Source organism: Equus przewalskii, chromosome 1, assembly GCF_037783145.1.
Source record: "Equus przewalskii isolate Varuska chromosome 1, EquPr2, whole genome shotgun sequence".
Taxonomy (NCBI): Eukaryota; Metazoa; Chordata; class Mammalia; order Perissodactyla; family Equidae; genus Equus; species Equus przewalskii.
The window spans coordinates 16,516,420-16,535,459 of NC_091831.1; the positions used below are offsets into that span (position 1 = coordinate 16,516,420).

The 19,040-nt window shown below is 35.0% G+C and overlaps 1 protein-coding gene and 1 long non-coding RNA gene across 4 annotated transcripts in view; one reads left to right on the forward strand and one right to left on the reverse strand.

The window, feature by feature from the left end:
* ATRNL1 (attractin like 1) overlaps window positions 1-19,040 on the reverse strand; it is a 747,612-nt gene that overhangs the window by 393,658 nt on the left and 334,914 nt on the right. For all 3 annotated transcript variants that reach the window (XM_070595739.1, XM_070595592.1, XM_070595677.1), the window contains exon 25: window positions 7,645-7,706. In XM_070595739.1, coding sequence (XP_070451840.1) covers window positions 7,645-7,706 — 62 coding nt within the window. The remainder of the gene's footprint in view (window positions 1-7,644; window positions 7,707-19,040) is intronic.
* On the forward strand, window positions 3,308-17,584 carry LOC139079668 (uncharacterized). Its single transcript, XR_011533470.1, has 3 exons — window positions 3,308-3,387; window positions 3,581-3,932; window positions 17,390-17,584. It is a non-coding gene; the product is annotated as an uncharacterized lncRNA (long non-coding RNA).

The following is a 19,040-nucleotide window of genomic DNA, read 5'->3' on the forward strand; positions in this document are numbered from 1 at the left end:
ATATCACCTTGCACTAATTAGGATGGCTACTATCAAAAAACAGAAAATTACAAGTGTTGGTGAGTATACGAAAAAATTGAGACCCTTATACACTGTGAGAATGTAAAATAGTACAGCCACAATGGAAACAGTATGAAGGTTCTTCAAAAAATTAAAAATGGAATTACTATATGACCCAGCTATAGGGTCACGATTGTCTGGCAATAACCTAAGTGCCCTATAACAACCATGTGTCCTTCTTGCCCTCTTCTGGGCAGCATGCCAACCATCTGGTCTGGGGCAACTGTTTCTCTCAAAGAACATCACATCTTGAGGGAACACAGAGCCCTTCCACATGAGCTACTGAAACTTAGAATGCTGGCCATGCAAGGACAGTCTCTCTTGGCAAGCCTGTAGCCTTTGTTCCCCTGCCTATATAAGCAACCCCCTCTCTGCTCGCAGTAGCAGTAACTCCATCCAGCTGGCCATCACTGGACATTCCCCATAAGAAAGACCCAATAAACCCTTATGTCTCATACACCACCTCTGGGTGTTTTCTGTGGTCTCTCCACAAGCTATCCCCCACTGTTCATGAAGCTGGGCATGTGGCCAGACACCAGCAATTCTACTTCTGGGTATATACCCAAAAGAACTGAAAGCAGTGTCTTGAATACATATTTGTACACTCATGTTCATAGCACCATTATTCACGATAGCCAAAAACAGAAGCATCTCAAATGTCCATCAACAGATGAATGGATAAAGAAAATGTGGTATATTCACACAATGGAATATTCTTCAGCCTTAAAAAGGAAGAAATTCTGCGTATGTTACCACATGGATGAACCTTGAGAACATCATGCTAAATGAAATAAGTCAGTCAGAAAAGGACAAATACTATATGATACCACTAATATGAGGTACTTAGAGTAGTAAAAATCATAAAGACAGGAAACAGAATGGTGGTTGTCAGAGGCTGGGGGAAGAGAGATGGGGAGTTATTGTTTAATGAGTATGGAGTTTCAGTTTGGGAAGATTAAAAGAGTTCTAGTAATGGATACTGGTGGTTGTACAATAATATGAATGTACTTAATACCACTGAACTGTTCACTTAACAATGGTTAGGATGGCAAATTTTATGCTATGGGTATTTTACCACAGTGAAAAAAGCTGAAGGAAAAGAAGCAACAGTTCATTAAAGAAATAATTCTAACTTGTTTGTTTCTATCTAAAAACATAATACTAAAGAGGAAAAAAATTAAGGTAAAGTTGACAAATGCGCAAATAACAGAGTGACACATTAATAAAGATCAGTTAATAATAGGTAGATGGAACACGAAAATTCAAAAGGAGCATATAAGAAAAAATAAGTTTTATCTTACGGGTATCTATAAAATCTTGAATCCAAGGATCAGAGAAAACCCATTCGTACCAAACAGGTGGGACATTTACAATATTGATCATATATTTGACAACAGGAAAAAATTCAACAAATGCCAAAGTATCACAATGATCTTTTATTGACTGAAGAGAAATCAATAAAAAAGACACATTGAAAAAATTCCACACATTTGTAAATTGAAAAATACACTTCTAAATAATTCACATGGAAATCATAAAAGAGATTAGAAAATATTTTGAACTGCAGGCAACAAAAATACTACATATTAGAGTCCATGGAATGCAGCTGAAGTAGAATATCAAAAAAATAAGTAGCCCTAAATGCATATATTAGAGCCATACAACTAGAAATTAATAAGCTTAATTTCACCTAAAATCAAAAAGTTGGAAAATTAATAATGTAACTAAAAAAAATAGAAGAACTAAGAGCAGAAAATAATGAATTAGAAAACAATGGGAAGAAGCCATACAATCTGGTTTTTGAAAGGACTCCCAACACTATCAAAGTTCTTGCATAGCTTACCAAGAAAAAAATGAAATGGGAAAATATGCAAAATTCACAATGAAAAGAGAGGCATAACTCTAACATACGAAAAATTTTTAAATATTAATATTAGAAAATATATGCCAACAAATTTTAAAAATAAGATAAAGTGGGCAATTTCCTAAAGAAAATTGCCAACTATGTCAAGACAAATAGAAAACCTGAGAAGACAAAATTATTAATGAAATTTAATCATAAATTGAAAAATCTACCCACAAAAAATCAAACCATACAATAACAAATCTAAAAACCTTTCCAAATTCATGTGGTTTTATACATCAGTTCTACCAAAGCTTTAAGCAACAGACAAATCTATTGTGTCAATCATTAAAATGTGCTTCTCTGATCTCTGACTACTAAGAGCACACTTAATCAATGGCCCCAGCTACTGCACTCTGAAATCCATCCCTGTGTTCACACTGAGGCCACACTTCCCATAAGTGCTTCTCAGTCAGTGATTGAGCATGGCAGTGATAACAAGGCAAACTTGAGCCTGGGAGATGCAGAACTCCTTTGATGGGTGATTTGGCTTGACGATTCACCATTGATCTTGTCACACTTTCTCAGAACTGCATCACAATCTCACACTCTTTCACTCAACATCCCTTTCTTCCTGATCTACTTCACAAAGGTCATATCAGCACTGGAGTCTAAAGATCTCTCACCGTCTCCCCTGCTCTTTCCCTCATGGAAGTTTCTCCTAATACATTTATTGCGTGTCTAATCCCATCTTGGTGTCTACTTCTCTGAAGACTTGTGGTCTGGGTAATGAGGAGGTAAAATGGGGATTTGGATCTGGCTCACTCACTACGTGGCAGGCTAAAACGACAGCATCCATGTTAGTAGGTGGCGCACAGATAGTCCCTGCAAGAAGGCTTGAATTGCTAAAGATTTCACCAGTGGTGACTGGTGAAAACACCTTCAAAAAGGAGTGGCGTTGGCTGATTACTGCTATGTTGTATTAGTACCTGGAGAGGGATCATGAGAAACTGAAAGTTATTAACAACATTACTGGCTAAATAGAAGAGCTAGAGGGTCTCTTTGATAGCTTTAAATGAGACTCTTATCTGTGACAGTGGAAGGGCCAATATGGACGAACAGCAGGCTGATGATCTAACTGCTAGAGCTGCAGAGCTCCAGAGATGATAGAATGCGCAGCCAAAGCAGTTCTCCTATGCAAAGACAAGGGCCATGGTTGAGAACACCTGAGCCCTTGAAATATGGAATAGGAGTATCTAGATTGAAATATGGAGATGGACGCTTTTGAGGATGTTGGGTCTACAGCTCCCTTCCCTAGTAACAGAATAACAGATGCTCCCCTAAAAGCTGCTCCCACCTCCTTCCTGGTTGCCAAAGTGATACCAGAATTAAATGACAGCATAATCCCCTAATACATTTATTGCATGTCTAATCCCATCTTGGTGTCTACTTCTCTGAGGACTTGTGGTCTGGGTAATTAGGAGGTAAGATGGGGATTTGGCCTGATAAGAGAGGGAAGAGAATACATACTTGAAAAAGCTCAAGGATTAGCTAGTGTGTACTGGCAGGAGCCAGGGGAGAATGACGGGAATTGGATTTTTGGCAGTATTGGATCAAGGGGGATGGGAGGTAAGACTGGATAAGCAAGAATTCATGAATTTTGTTGCATATTTTCAGGACCACAAGACACGTAATACCCTACTGAGGACTCCAGGGCATGGGGCAAATGCTGCTGGAGTGACTCTCACAAGCTAGAAAAAGCAATGACCACTGCAAAGTGAAATGGAAATGCCTGAGTTGCCCTAGCAGATGGAAGACAAAGGAATAAAAAAGACAACAGAAGGGAATGTGCTGGAATGGATGTATTATGTAAGGCCAGAAGAACTACTAGAAGACTACATTCCATGGGACACAATATTCACCAAGGATATAAGGAAGCTGATGAGAGGGTCACCAGTTTCTCTTAAGAAGTTCAGCGATGGCTTTCTTTTGCAGACCAGAGCCGACAACAGGAGAGGCAGTTACAGGGGTAGGTTTGTTAAGTGATGGGGACTCAGAGTAAAAGAGGCCAGGTATCAGTGCTGAACTGACAGAATCCAGGGCCATATTTACCATAATGATCAAGAAGACTGGAGGAGCAGCCAAGGGGGTTGGTCCACAAAAAACTGCGGGTATGATTAATAATGCAGGGTATCGTGACGGGCAGAATGGGTGGGCAGCCAACAACAGCTATTTAACATTATTTTTACTTTAAGTAAGAATGGAGGAACAGAAGTCTGAGGGTGGTTGTCCTAAAAGAAAATAAATCCAGAACCCATTGATGGAACAGGTGGTTGGGTCCATAAAAGAAAGGACATCTTGAAACCTCTTGAAAAGTGTACAAAATGATCCCCAAAGGGACCTTTGTACAACCTCTATACAAAGGGACCTGTGTATATCTGGGTATATACACAGGTATATACATGGGTATATACACAATGCAAAGGAATAAGTAGATATTTTGATTACTATTAGACTCAGGGTTAGAGATGACACAGCCAACCCAAGGACTAAAATGTCATCATGGCCACTCATTAGAGTTGAGGTGTTCTCAGGGTCCAGGTAACAAATTCTGGCTCATAGCAGGCCAACTATGTATACATATCCACCCAGTGAAAATTTCCCTAGTTCTCGAGTGTATAATTAGAATTTATGTGCACGGTAGTTGGAGTAACCTCTACATCATGTCCCTGTCCCGGAGGGCTAGATCTATCATAAACTATCCTTTAGCTGGTCAAGATGGTAAGTCAAAAACATTACGTCATCCCAGTGGGATAGTGAAAATTAGTACCACCTCTAAAAATCCAAAAGGTGCAGGGGTAGTGGTCCCTACCATATCACCACTTAACTTACCAGGATGGCTTAACTTCAATTAAAATAAGTAATTCAGACTTTTCAGATTCACTCAGACTTACTTTTCCATTTTACACACCAGAAAAAAAAGTGCTTATTTTTTAAATAATTCCTTTCAGTTTTCTAATTATTATATTACACCACAGACTCTAACAACAACAATAAAATCCTTCAAATCTACGTAGGAAATGACTGAAATTTAGAGTTGCTAGGTGACCTACTTAAGACAGCACAGAAAGCTAAGATCAGAGCCAGGCTATATCTAAAAATTATCTCCCCAGTACTTGCCGAATTTTGATTACTCCCAGAACTTTGCCCATTATAGAGGTAAAAAACTGCCAGTTCATGAACTGGCCTCCATTGAATGGTACCTAAACTGAAAAGCTGCTACATTTATCTCCGCTTCTTCAATAACTCTGTTAGAAACAGCAATACAGTAATAATGGCCTGATTCAAGGATGTCCACAAATGCTGACCTGTTTAAAAATCTCTTTTAAAATTTAGCAGTGGCCTTATTGAAGAAAAATGAAATTCAAAATACTCTGTCTATGTTTTTTCTTAACAATGAGACAATTTTAAAACTATCTAATTTATATTTCACTACTGAAAAAAATTTAAATGACAAAAAAACCATCAAATATATTTTATCTCACACAGTGATTAGAATATTTTATTTCACTTTGTTATGATGACAACATAATAAAAAGGATCATCTCTAAGACATGGTACATATTAACACTAGCCTTCTTTTACTTAATAAAAGAACTATTGAATTTAAGTATGCACATGAATTCAAAAGCTTCAAATAAAACCCTAAAAATTTAAATAATTTACATATATATTCAGCTTTGTGAATTTTTACAGAGCTGAACTTTTCAGTGTATTTCCACCCACACTATTCTGCATCAGAAACATTTTATTTTGATGCATTAAATAATGCTCACTTGACTGTAACTTCTAATACTTTCCAAAAACATATTGTAAACTAATTAATAGCTTTAAAATCTATTAATATTCAGAAGTACAAAGTCATAAAATATTAAATATATTTAAGATGTTTGCTAAAACTTCATTTTTTAAGGGCCAGATTTAAAGTATGAATAACACTGCATACATGTTGGTGATAAAGATGTTTATAGCATTTACATTCCGGAAATTACAACTTTTTACCAGACGTAAACAAACATGATTGTTTTCAGAGGAAAGTGACCAACATGGCAAAGGTTTGACAACAGAAGTGAATAAATGAACAGGGAATGTATAACTTTGAGAAAAGAGCTTAAAAAACTGAAGGGCCATAAATGGAGATGAAAGATTAGACTTGCTTTGTATGGGCCCATATGGACGAATTAGAAGAGAGATTTACAAGGAGACAGATTTCGTCTCAATTATACAGAACAATTAGTTATCTGAAGATAGAAAATGCTATCTCAGGGGATGGTGCGTTTCCTGTCACTAAAAGCATTCAGAGGCATAAGCTAGATCAGGGGTTGGGCAAATTATGTCCACAGGTAGAATTCAGCCCACCAGCTGTTTTCACAATGAAGGTTTATTGGAACACAGCCACTCGTTTGTTTGAATATTGGCAGTGGCTGCTTTAGCACTGCAGCAGCAGAGCTGCGTAGAAGGAACAGAGACCCTGTAGCCCACAAATCCTGAAATATTTACTATCTGGCCCATTACAGAAAATGTTTGCTGACCCCTGTGGAGAAGTCATTAGAAATTCAAGTACTGTATGGGTATCTGGACAACATAACCAATAACGGTTACTTTGGCGTTTAGGAAAGTGACTGTCTCACCACCTGCATCAAGGATTGAGTTGTACAGGTTCTTTACTGTACAAAGCAGCCCAGTCAACTTGGTAAGCGGAGGTCAAAATTCATACTGCACTGTTTGTAAAGTTATGTGCCCTGATGGGAGACTATGGTTTGCCAAAAGGAGTAGACATATTTGTCTAATTTGCACAAAGGCACCCAGTGGACCAGCATGAACTGTACACATCTTAATCAGCTTAACAAAAATAACATTTCTTCCAGTCCAGATGATCTAAAATGCCATAATACAGATATTCTATCATTGAAACTCAGCTTCTTCTCCTAACCCAGTCTTCATTTATTTACACCCCATGGAAATGAAAATAGATGTCCCCTGAAAAGAGTTCTTACATTTTGAGAAATGCATTCTCTCTTTTAGAAAAATACATTGCAAATGAGCATATTAAAAACTGTAAGTAATATCAGTTAAAAACAAACCAAAAGAGCCCTGTTTAACTTTAGTATACACAGCATTTTCCCCAGTTGTTTAATTATGGAATCTTTTTTATGAAACTACTGCTAATATCTCAAATAACCCATATCCTAGGGAATGATGCTTTATTTGAAGTCATATTTAGTACTTCCAGATTATCAGCTCTTTGAGGACAGAAAATACATACTTTTTCTTATCCCCTACAGATTTTAGCACATTGCTAAAAACATACGATAATTTCCTAAGAAATAATCAAATTGATATAATTCTAAAGATGTACCTAATCAATATGGTGAAGGTACTGTTAATTTCATTAATTAAAGCAGGCTTTAATTACTTATGTGACAGGGGAAGACAAAGTTACCATCCTCTTTCCACTGAATCCATTAGCTATTAAATAGTACACCAGCAAAATAATCTTGCAAAAGTATATTGTAAATATGTTTCCTCGGCTCTGTGGTATATATTTAAGCATATAAAACTATTCAAGACACATTATATGATATTTTGAGGTCAAAAAATTAATAAATTACCTAACGGATTGACAGAACATATATCAGAATACAGGTTTAACAAATTCAAATTCAGTAAAAGCAAATTACCTGAAGAAGGTGACAAAAAACTGCACAAGATCCATGATTGTATTGTGTTGTGAGAATGCAATCTGAAAAATCAAAATAAAGAAAGTTTGAAACTTACTGAGTCTGTATTCTTCTCTAATACCTGTGGTGATGTTTCATGGTATTTGTAAATGCAATATTTTTAACTCATCAAGACATTTGGATCACCATATTATAAGTCATATATGCTGAAATTAAAACTTCATCTAGAACACCTAATATATTCAACTACTGATGATGACCTTTGCAGGACTATAACGTTGAAAATTATGATAAAATTACTTCAAGAATATATGCTAAGAGTTTCATGTCAAAGCCTGTAACATATTAAACGGGCCTAAAACATGCAAATGAGTTTCTTTCGTCTAATAATAATCACATTTTCTATTAATACAATTGATAATTGATTGTAGGCCAAAAAATAAATGTCAATGCTATTAAGAAAACTTAGAGGATTTGTTCTTTCCTATATTTCTTGTCTAGGGAAGCTGCATGCATGCATACAAATATTTTGTTAGACACCCTCAAAAAATAAAATGTCACCTCATTTTACAACTTCATGTTAATAAGAAATAAATTTTGAGAGGTGAAACTATCCAATAAGCTCAAGTTTTCACTTTTCTGTTAACATCATACAGATTATACTTTAACACTTTTCTTGAGGAAGTATTATATAGTGTAACAGTCAATAATGCAGCATCTGAATAGAGAATATCTGATTTTGAAATCCAGTTTTTCACTTACTAGATATATACATTTTGGAAAACTGTTTAACCTATTTGTGCCTCAGTTGTCCCATCTGTGAATAGTAATAATAATAGCACCTACTTTATAGTGCTAGAGGAAAGACTAACTGAATTAATAGAAATAAAATTCTTGCATATCTAGCATATAATAGGTATAAAAAGAATATTATTATAGCTTTACATTATGTATAAAGGATATGATCACCATAATTTAATTTTCCCAGATAGCTGAAACTAAATAATTAAGATATTGAAATTTTTTTCCTTTAATAATCTTTTATGAAAATATTTCAAAGACATGTAATAGAATTTCTACTTCCAGTAAAAATGGACTAACAGGGATGAGATTTCTCTTCTGCCTTAAACAACTAGAAAATTATATAAAATATATGAAATAACTGTTTTCAGACATTGAACAAAAGGCAGAGGAGGACATAATTCATTCATGAAGGAAAACAAAGATGAGCTTCACAAATGTCTCAGCTTTCAGTGCAAAGAATTAATACTAAGGAATTTAAATTTAAAACAAGAAATACAAGTATGTCTTATATAAAATAAAGAATTACAGTCAATGGAGAAGATGGTTAAACTTTTGGCATACACACGAAAGCCTAAATATAGTAACATTCATTTCCAAAAAGCTTCTAAGCATTTGAAGAATTACAAAGCACCTATACAGAGACTGAGGAAAGATAATTATGGAGGAGACTGGTTATAGGTGAAACTGTCTTAAAAACGTTAAGATAAAACATCTTTTAAACTGAAAAAGATAAAAATAAATTTTCTCCCCAGGTGACTGTCCATAAGAGTGTGTTAGAAACAAAGCTTATCAAACAATATTATCAACAGTAACTTAAATCCATGAGAAGAGAATTCTGGAAAGAGCAATTGAGAAGTGCTGGATAATCTTTGAAAGGATAGTTATCTTGAAATTATAATAAATAAAATTGGTTCGATTAAGATAAATTGGAATAGGAAGCTAACCTTAGTGTTGGAAAATATCTAAATAAAAAGGGGGAAAAGGAGCTTCAATAAAGGCTTGAATAAATGAGCAAATTCATGGAAAAGAGAAAGGAGGAAATAAATAAAATAAATAACACATGCCATAAAAATAAAAGAATAAGATAAAGTATAAGCAATTGCACTAAATGTGAACAGACTGAATCCTCATTGAAAGACAGAGATTTCCACGGTATATTAAAAAGCATAATTCAGCTTTATGGTTTTTTTACAGGAAACACATCCAGAGCAGTGACACATTTATATACAAAATATAAAGGATTATAAAAAAAATAATAGGCACTTAAAAACAACAATAAAAAAGGCATGAACGACAATATTAAAGCAAAGTGGAATTCAAAGTCAAAACCTGATCAAATAAAATGTATAAGGCACAAAGAATACATAACAGTAATAAACCTATATGTACCAAAACACAGGCAAAATAAGTAAAAACACAATGTCTGGACATACTAGGAGAATTTGATAATAACGTAATTATGGAAGAAATTTTTAATATATATATATATATATCTTTCAGAATCTGATCATGTAGACAAAAATTAATTTACTCAGTCATTTAAATCATAAAGAAATATTCAAAGAAACACTGGGTAAGCCAGCTCTGTTCTAGGTGCTGGTGACACCCTTGTAAATAGGACAAAGTTCCCTGGCCTCTTGGAGTTTGCATTCCAATAGCAGGAGATAGAAAATAACCAGGTAAACTCATAAGTGGATATCTTAATTTTTGACAGTGGTAAGCATTTTGAAGAAAAAAACAAGGTGATGTGATAAAGTAGAAGGATATGTGACCAATTTAGATCGGGTAGTTAGGGATGGCTTCACTGAAGACATGATATATGAGCTGATATTCAAATAAATAGAAGGGGAAAACCACACAAAGATCTGTCAAAAGAGGTTTCCAGGCTTAGGGAATAGTATGCTTGGGTTAGACATGTTTGAGAAACTAAAGGGAAGTCACAAGAGCTGGAGTATTGTGACCTAGAAACACAGTAGTTGATAAGTTCAGAGTGACAAGCAGGGGTTAAGTCACTTGATCTTTGGCCATGATAAAGAGTTTGGAAAATATTATAAGGAACATGTTATTGGAACTCATGAAAGATTTTGAGCTATGGAGTGACATGATCCCACTCTCAAGAAAAAAATCCTTCTGACTGTTGGGCGGGGAAGAGATGATAAGGGAAAAGCAGGGAGATAAGAGAGAAGAATACTGGATTTTTCTAGTTATGAGGTAATAGTGGCTTGCACACTGTAGTAGCCATGGAGACAAAAATAAGTAGATGGGCACATAATTTAGAGAGGTGAGAAGACTCGGTGAAGGATTAGATATGACTCATTTAAATCTTCTAAGAGGAAGTTCAAGGCCACCTCAGTATTAGAGTAAAAAAAACAGTGGTCAACAAGGTAGGAGAACACCAGGAGAGTGTTGTGTCACGGATGTCAAGGAAAAGAAATGGTGCAAGAAAATAGTGGTTGGTTTTGTTGGTTGAGTAAGATGAAGACGAAAATATGATTATTAGATTTGACAGCATCAACTTTGTGGGTAACAAACAAATGCACTCTCAATGAAGTTGTAGGAATGTTAATCTAAACAGAGTAACATAAAGAGAACATGTAATGCAAGGAAGTAGAGACAGCAACTACAGACTAAACTTTCATAAAGATCTGTTAAAAAACAGAGCAGAAATAATCAAGAACGTATAGAAAAAAAAATTGTTTTCTTAAATCTACAGAGCATTTAGAAAAGTAGACAATTTTCACTGTGCAGAGAAACTACTTAAAAATTGTAATGGTAGTGACTTTATGCATTGAATTATCAGATTAAAACCAAAATTAAAACTATAACTTCAATTATGACCAAAACAAGCTTAACTACTTGGAAATTAAGAAATATAATCCACGAGACAGAGTTCTAGGTGGCAGTGGCAGTGATAGCATAGTTTTTAAAATCCCTGAGTTTCCATAAAAAGTATATATAAAAATATAGCAACTAAATCGCAAAATCAAAAAACCACCAGGAAAACAATTTCAACAAAGTGACAGATTTTCCCCTTGAATGCCAAAACAAAAACAGGTATGGATAAGCCTAACACAAGATATACATGGTACCAGTGTCTGTGTGGGAATAAGAAGAGGGAATAAACAAGAAAATCCCAAACTCCAAATGGTACTCACTGGAACCAGGCAGCCCAATTTGAATAAAGAAGGTGAAAATGGAAGTGGCGTTGCCTAGTCCAAGAGCTTATAAGTCAAAGGAGTCCTTGGGAAGTTCTAAACAGGGCAAGAACAGCTTGGGCCACGTGAATTTTTAAAAACAATCAGTCAAACCTCTAATCCAAGATAGGCCCCATATTGAGGAGAAACTGTTGGAAGTAAAATCAAAACTGAGGAAAGCAGGGAAAACAGAAACAAAGGGAAGAAGGTCCCACAGAGGAGCAGAACAGAACCAGGAAATCTTCAAAAGCAAGTGGCACATTTTTAGGGGAAAAAATCATATTCATCATTAAATAAATATATTCAAATATGGGGTCTGCCATTGATTTCTTTCTGTACTGTGAATGTAATTCATTATTATCATTCTCAAATATCTGTCATTCCTTAACCCATAAAGGGTTTTGCATTCAAGATGACTGATGCATAAATAGTGAGAATAACCAAAAGTGTTAAAATAAATTGGGACTGGCAAAGCACATGATTCAAGCTGGTACTGCAGAATTTTACTATGGTGTGCTTGTCCTTTCTGGGTCCATATAACTAAGTACCTTGGAACAAAAATCATGTTTTGAGGCAAATAAGCAAAATATAGATATACATGAAAATATCTATAATTTCCTACATTTTCCCAAAGAATATTTGAATAAATAAAGTGGGGAAGGGAAGGATCTCCAAGTTATAATCATGAACTAAAGAACTGAAACATTCTAAAATTTTAATTACACTATCTGTACCTATTGATAAAGAAAAAGAAAAGAAAAACGTTTTCACAAGGGGCAGCTCCGTGGTGTAGTGGTTACGTTTAGCACACTCCACTTCAGTGGCCCACAGTGATGGCTTCAGATCCAGGACACAGATTTACAGCACCTGTCAGCCATGCTGTGGCAGCAACCCACATATAAAGTGGAAGAAGACTGGCATAGATGTAGCTCAGGGCTAGTCTTCCTCAAGCAAAAAAAGAGGAAGATTGACAATAGATGTTGGCTCAGGGTTAGTATTCCTCAGCGGGGAAAAAAAAAAAAAAAGCTTTCACAAGAGATATCATGAATGATATTTTGATTCCAACTGGTATTTAGAGGATAAGCTGAGCTACCACTGCTAAGGGGTGATTGGACGCCTAGACCTCCCCAAATTAACACTATTTTCTGAATTGTCGAAAACAACAACTACAGTTTATCACAAATTAAGTTGCAATGTAATGCTTGAACATGAAGTAAAGTACTGATTAAAGACCTTGACCAACTTTCATTACAGGTAACACTCTCCTCTGTTTCACAATGAGTATAATGGTAGGATACAATTGATGGGGGTGGGGGGGTGGGTGTCTCTGTCCAAAATTGCATCTGATATACAAACTGCCTTAAAAACAGAAGCAAGGGACACCCCAGAGTAATCCATTAACATAATTGTGCTCAAGAGTAAATGCAGACATGGCACAAGCAGTCTCTGTACGTATTAGTATACCATGCTGGGGTGAGAGCCTTAGGTTGAACAGCATTCAATGTTGGCTGTTCAAAAGGAGAGTCAGCACTACAGTATGTTAAACAAATCGTTCAAAATGTTTCTCCCCTGCAACTTTCTATAGGAAGTTTCACGGGACATAGTCTGTGGAAAATACTGTATCAGACGGTCCATTGTCAGGCCCAGGCTTAAAAGGACTGAACTGATTCCGGAAATGGAAGGCAAATCCAAGGATGATTTGGTAGCATTGGTGATCAAGACCAAGCAGACACTAACTCCAGCAGATTCCATCTCAAGATTCCCTCTTATGGGGTGCCATTTATTCATCTGATATTTCACTGAACATCTACTACATTCTGGGTACCATCTCAGGTTCTTGGATACATCAGTGAAAAAAAATTACAAAATTCTTAGTGGTGTGGGGGCAGACAAAAACTGTAGTAACAATAATAAGTTATATAGTGTGTTAAAACTTGATAAGTGATAAGGGGGAAAAGAAACACAAAAAGTATCCTATTTTCTATTATTAGCATATGTGGGACAAGAAATCACTCCTTGGTATCTAAAAATTGGCAGAACTGCTGAGAATAGCCAGGGGTAAAAGATAGGAGTAGCAGAAAGAAATGAAGCATAACATTAGGTTCATACGTATCTGGCTGTTCTCAGTTTTTCTCTACCTAGAACAGCATCTAGCAAGTCCATGAAACTGGATGACTCATAGAGAAAGGAGTAAGTACAGACAAAGGGAGAACCATTCCGTGTAATGTTGGGCAATTGGTCTTCACGTAGCCGGCTCCTTATCATCTAGCTGTCACCTCAAATATCACACTTCTCTAGACTCTTATCTACAGTATCTGCCTTTCCTTTACTCTAGACTCTTGCATGAACCTATTTCTTTTATACTTCAGTCTGAAATCATCTTACTTTTTGGTTGATTATTAGTTCAAATGCCTTTCCCCACTAAAATGTAAGCTCCTTGAGAAGAGTGGCCTTGTTCATATTGTTCATGGCACTGTTCCAGTACCTAGCACAGACATTTTAAACTATGTTGACTTCTAGGAATTTCTTGCAGAAGGTGAATTAAATCAGACCACAATCTTCTGGTTTAAAATAGGTGGCATTACCTGAAATATTTTTTTAACCTATGAAAAAATAAATGAGATTGCCTTCAAAGAGTGATTATTTAGCCAGTTTTATTTAGAAAACACTGAGACAGTAAGACAAATCAATAATAACACAAACACCCTAAATTTGTAGTTTCCCTGTGAGTGTGTCTCCAGAGGATGTGGAACATTTCTGACCCTAAAATCTACAACTGTCTAATTAGAAAGAATTCCACTGGCTGAAAAGGCTAGAACATGGCCCTTTACAGATAATATGTTTCACTTTGGTTCTGTGGTCATTCCCATGAAACGCATCAAAAGTTTACTCAAGTTGCACTTAAAATTAGTTTTAAAACTTCAGCCAGCATGAATGCACCCATGGAATTCTCTTTTCTGTAATAATTTTATTCAAGTTATCCAATGATTATTCAAAGAAAATTAATCAAAATGAAGAGACCAATTAATAGTAAATTTTCATAATATTCTCATTTTCCCTATGTTTTTATAGAGCCCTCCAAATAACTCACAGTGACATGCTAAAAACTGACTTATGTGAAACTATAGTAACAGTGATGATAATATATTTTGTCCATTTGAGCTTAAATGCAAATTCATAGTGAAAACATGTCCAAAATCTAAAACCTGAATTTAAGATATGCTACATTTTTCATTAATTAATAATAATGATCAATATTGTGAATTTTATGATTCAATGAAAAAAGTTGCATTCAGTGTATTTGAATAGATTAGATTAATAGCTTGATATTTTCCACAAAATGTCAGAATTTGTAGTAAGGGACAAAAAAATGTTCTTATTATGAAGGACAAATTGGTGTGTTTGTGCAAAATGTCAGCTTGCCATAAATAAACTCTGATATAATACTTGAGATAAATAAAAATGAAAATATAAAGGGATTGCTAAAATTATCAAGTTTATCTGACAAACTGAAAGCCAAGGCGAGGTTCTTCAAACTACCATCTGGATTATAGTCCTTCAAAATCCTGGCATAAAAGCGTAGCTGCATACTGGAAGTTACTCAACCAGTCATGCCTCAGCAACAACTAAGCTATGTTTCAGGCAAGCAATTCAAGATCTCATTAGGTTTGTATTTATTCATTTTTAAAAGAAATAAAAGCAAACTGGGGCTTAAATTAGCTATTATTGGATAAGATCAACTATGATAATTTATTCCAGATAAGAAGAAAACTTCCAACAGATAATGAACACCCTGCTTATTGATATAATAATGTGTATCGTTCTTGATAAAGCAATATTTCAAAAAGTATGGTTAAGCAGAAAATGAGTGATTTTTAAAAGATAGAATAAAAACTACTTCTGGATAAAAACATGAGGAATAAACATACCAGCCAATTCTGCATAAATATTACATAAATTACTCTGATTATAAATCCTCGAATATTGTCTATACAAATTTAATAGTTTAATTCCTTTTAGAGGAAGTAAATGCCTTCATGAAGGCATTTATAACTTTCCCCCTAGTTTAATGCAAAAACTTAACTGGGCTCCCTGCCTTCAATTTCATAACCCTGTGGTCACCCTTCACCCAGCTGACAAAACGCTCTTTTTAAAACTGAAAGAGGTTTCTGTAATTCCCCTCTTCACAATCCTTCATTCCCATGCTTAAATTTCCTCAGTGTTTTTCTATCACTTTCTAGCTTGGAGCCTGACTTCCTTGACATAGCACATAATGATCTTCAAACTTTGGCCATTGCCTCTCTTTCTACACACAGAATCGACACCGCAGTATTAGCAGTTTCCAATTTTGCCAAACATTCTCAAGCTCTGTATCTCGTTTGGCACAAACCATTTCCTCCTCCTAACACCTTCTTCTTGGGTGACTCCTGTCGAAATGATTCATTCACTGGCAGTTCTGGATCCTGTCGTCTTAGTGGCCCTCAATTGTACTCCTGTTGTCTCTATCACGTATTTCTACCACAATACTCCTAAAAAGAGCTAACATTTATAAAGTGCTTACTATTGCCCAGGCACTGTGCTAACTGCTTTTCATACACTAATTTATTTAATCCTTAGAATAATCCCATAAAATAGGTATTGTCATTAAATTCATTTTATAGATGAGGAAATAAATGTTTACAGGTTACCTAGGCAATAAGCAGTGGAACTACCATGGAAATCAATACATCCTGACTCTCGTTCTTTCCTAATTCCACTTTCCTAATTCCAGTTAGCCACAGTGCACGGTGAGAACCGGCTCACCTGTCTTTTCTGTCCACTTGACTTCAATATACTTGAAGTCAGGCATTACGACGTTTGGTGCTACATTCCTAGCAACTAGCAAAGAACCTAGCATTTTTACTTGTATGTGTTTAGTGAATAAACTGCAGTAGCATCTATAGATGTATATCTTAACGTTCTAAACAGAAAGTCATAAAACAGTTTAATTTTACTAAAGGTCAAGCTGTACAAGAAAACAAGAATTACTTTTACATCAAGATTATGTCAGTTAAAATACGGAGAACTTTATATCTACATGTCCAGAGAGCACATTTTCTTGAAATTAAAGGATATTAGTTTTTCAAAAACAGTATTGTTATAAAAGTTAAAAAACGAAACAGGACCTTTAAAATTACAAGATGAAAATTTGCATTTGTAATGCTATCTGTTCTTAATTATAGTATTAGCATATTTATGAGGTTTCTTGAAGAGCTCCAGGTCTTAATTCACATATCAAAGATGTATAACAGCAAGAATAATGACTAATATAGAAGACTATACAATTTATGCTTGTAACACTGTTTTTTAGAAATTGTCTTTTTTTTTTTTCACAGCCTAGCTTTTCCTCTGTAATTTGTTAAGCAGTCAAAAGGGAGCTTCCCTTTATAGAGTGATATTCACTAAACCTACTTCATTCAGTCCTACCTCTAAAACTCTGGAAATCAGATTCATGTCTAAAACCTCAAAGTAGCAGGTGTCGCCAACAGCCATAGTAAAGCATATTGTATTATTCAAATGTCATTTTTTCATATATAAGTATTCCTATTAAATAAGTAACAAAATCATTTCCATTCAAAAATACATTAACAGCTGTTAAGGAAACAACTATAATTACAAAATTTCAAAGAAAAACTATTTTCTGTATCTGTCTACTTTTGGATACTTTGAAAGTTAATTCACTATTCTCTTCTTTCCACTAAACCTAGACGAATGCAGCAGAAGGCAGTGAGTGAGGCGCCTTTCCAGGAGGAAGAGCTTACAGAGATGGTTTAGTAAGTCCCCACAATGCCTCTCATGTTTTTGCCCCTAGATGGATAGGTTTCCATTATTAAACTACATCAGGAACAATGGCATCATAGAACGTAAGTTTCGTTATAATAAAACATGACAAAATTTTAAAACCCAAGTTGAGGGATCATGATTTTTTAAATAAAAAATTATAAAAACATATAGTTATTTGATGTAGTTGAAAATTACGTGATGTCAGATAACATAATTACAGGAGTTTATTTGTAAGTTTTGGAAATCTTCTCAACTCTGGTCTTTAGCAGCCCCTTCACCCCAGAGGGCATTAGGCAGGAAAAAATATGGGCAAAGGAGATAAAAAATTAACTATGTCAAGACTACCATGCAGAATATTTTAATATTATATAATGTTTAAGAGTAGTATTTTCTTAAATCATTGGGAAATATAATTCAAGTTGAACCCAGTGTATGGAATAAAATCAGATGGTGGTGAGCACTGCTCTATGCCAGTATATGCTTGTATATATGCCAGTATAATGCTTGTATAAATATTTCATTTCTCACTATTGCTTAGTAGTATTCTAAGGCATGGATATATCATAATTTGTTTATCCATCCACCAATTAATATATTTACGCGTTCTTTCCAATTTGCTATCAATTGAACAGCACAGTTATGAAGCAGTTTGCTCTCTGAGGAACTTCTTTTTGATGACTTTTCATTTACTCGTGGATACTTTCATGTTTGTGTTGATTTTTCTTTTCAATTACACTGTTAGTATGTTTACTCTGGCTATAATGATTACAGATTGACATAAATAGTCTACATAGTATAACATAACATAATAATGTACATAATCTGAATGGAATTTTGGTACTGCATGAGTAGAACACCGCCTCTGATTGGGAAGTTCTGAGTAATCAATTTCTTTTGATGCCAGTTTCTCCATTGAAAAATTTTCAAGGATAATGATATTGCCCTTCTTTATGGGATAAGTTCAATAACAGCTAAATCCTCTCAATTGCTGCGCACATACACACTGAAAGTTAGCTCTAGCATACCTGGAATTATCTGTGAAGAATTCCAATGTTTTTTACATTAGAAAAAGAATCCATTCTAGGATCTCACACTTCAAACCAGTAAACCAGGAAGTTCTCCAACTTTCCCACCCTATTCCTTTGTCAGAGTTCTTGCCAGAGCGAGAAAATATGCTGAATAGAGAGCATCCATGATAAATTAGAAGAAAATAGGAATCTAAACTAATGTTAACTCTTACCATACATAGGTTAACGCCTCTCTTGGACTGGGGTGCTTTGATTTGCACTAAAAGTTTTAAGTAGAAGGAGTTAAAGGTTTGGTTTAAAAGGATGTATGGGAAAGTGGGAAGAAACAAAAAGAGATTATTAAGTCGACTATGCCAAACGACGATTTTTAATGGGTATAATTTAAGTATGCTAATAGGAACATGAGAGCCATACTTAAAGATGAGCTTAAGGGAATATAGACATACTGACTCATCTCTGATATATACTCTACATACATATTCACATATACACAAAATCTAAAATTATGTATTATATTATTTTTATCTTGATTCACTATGAATAATTT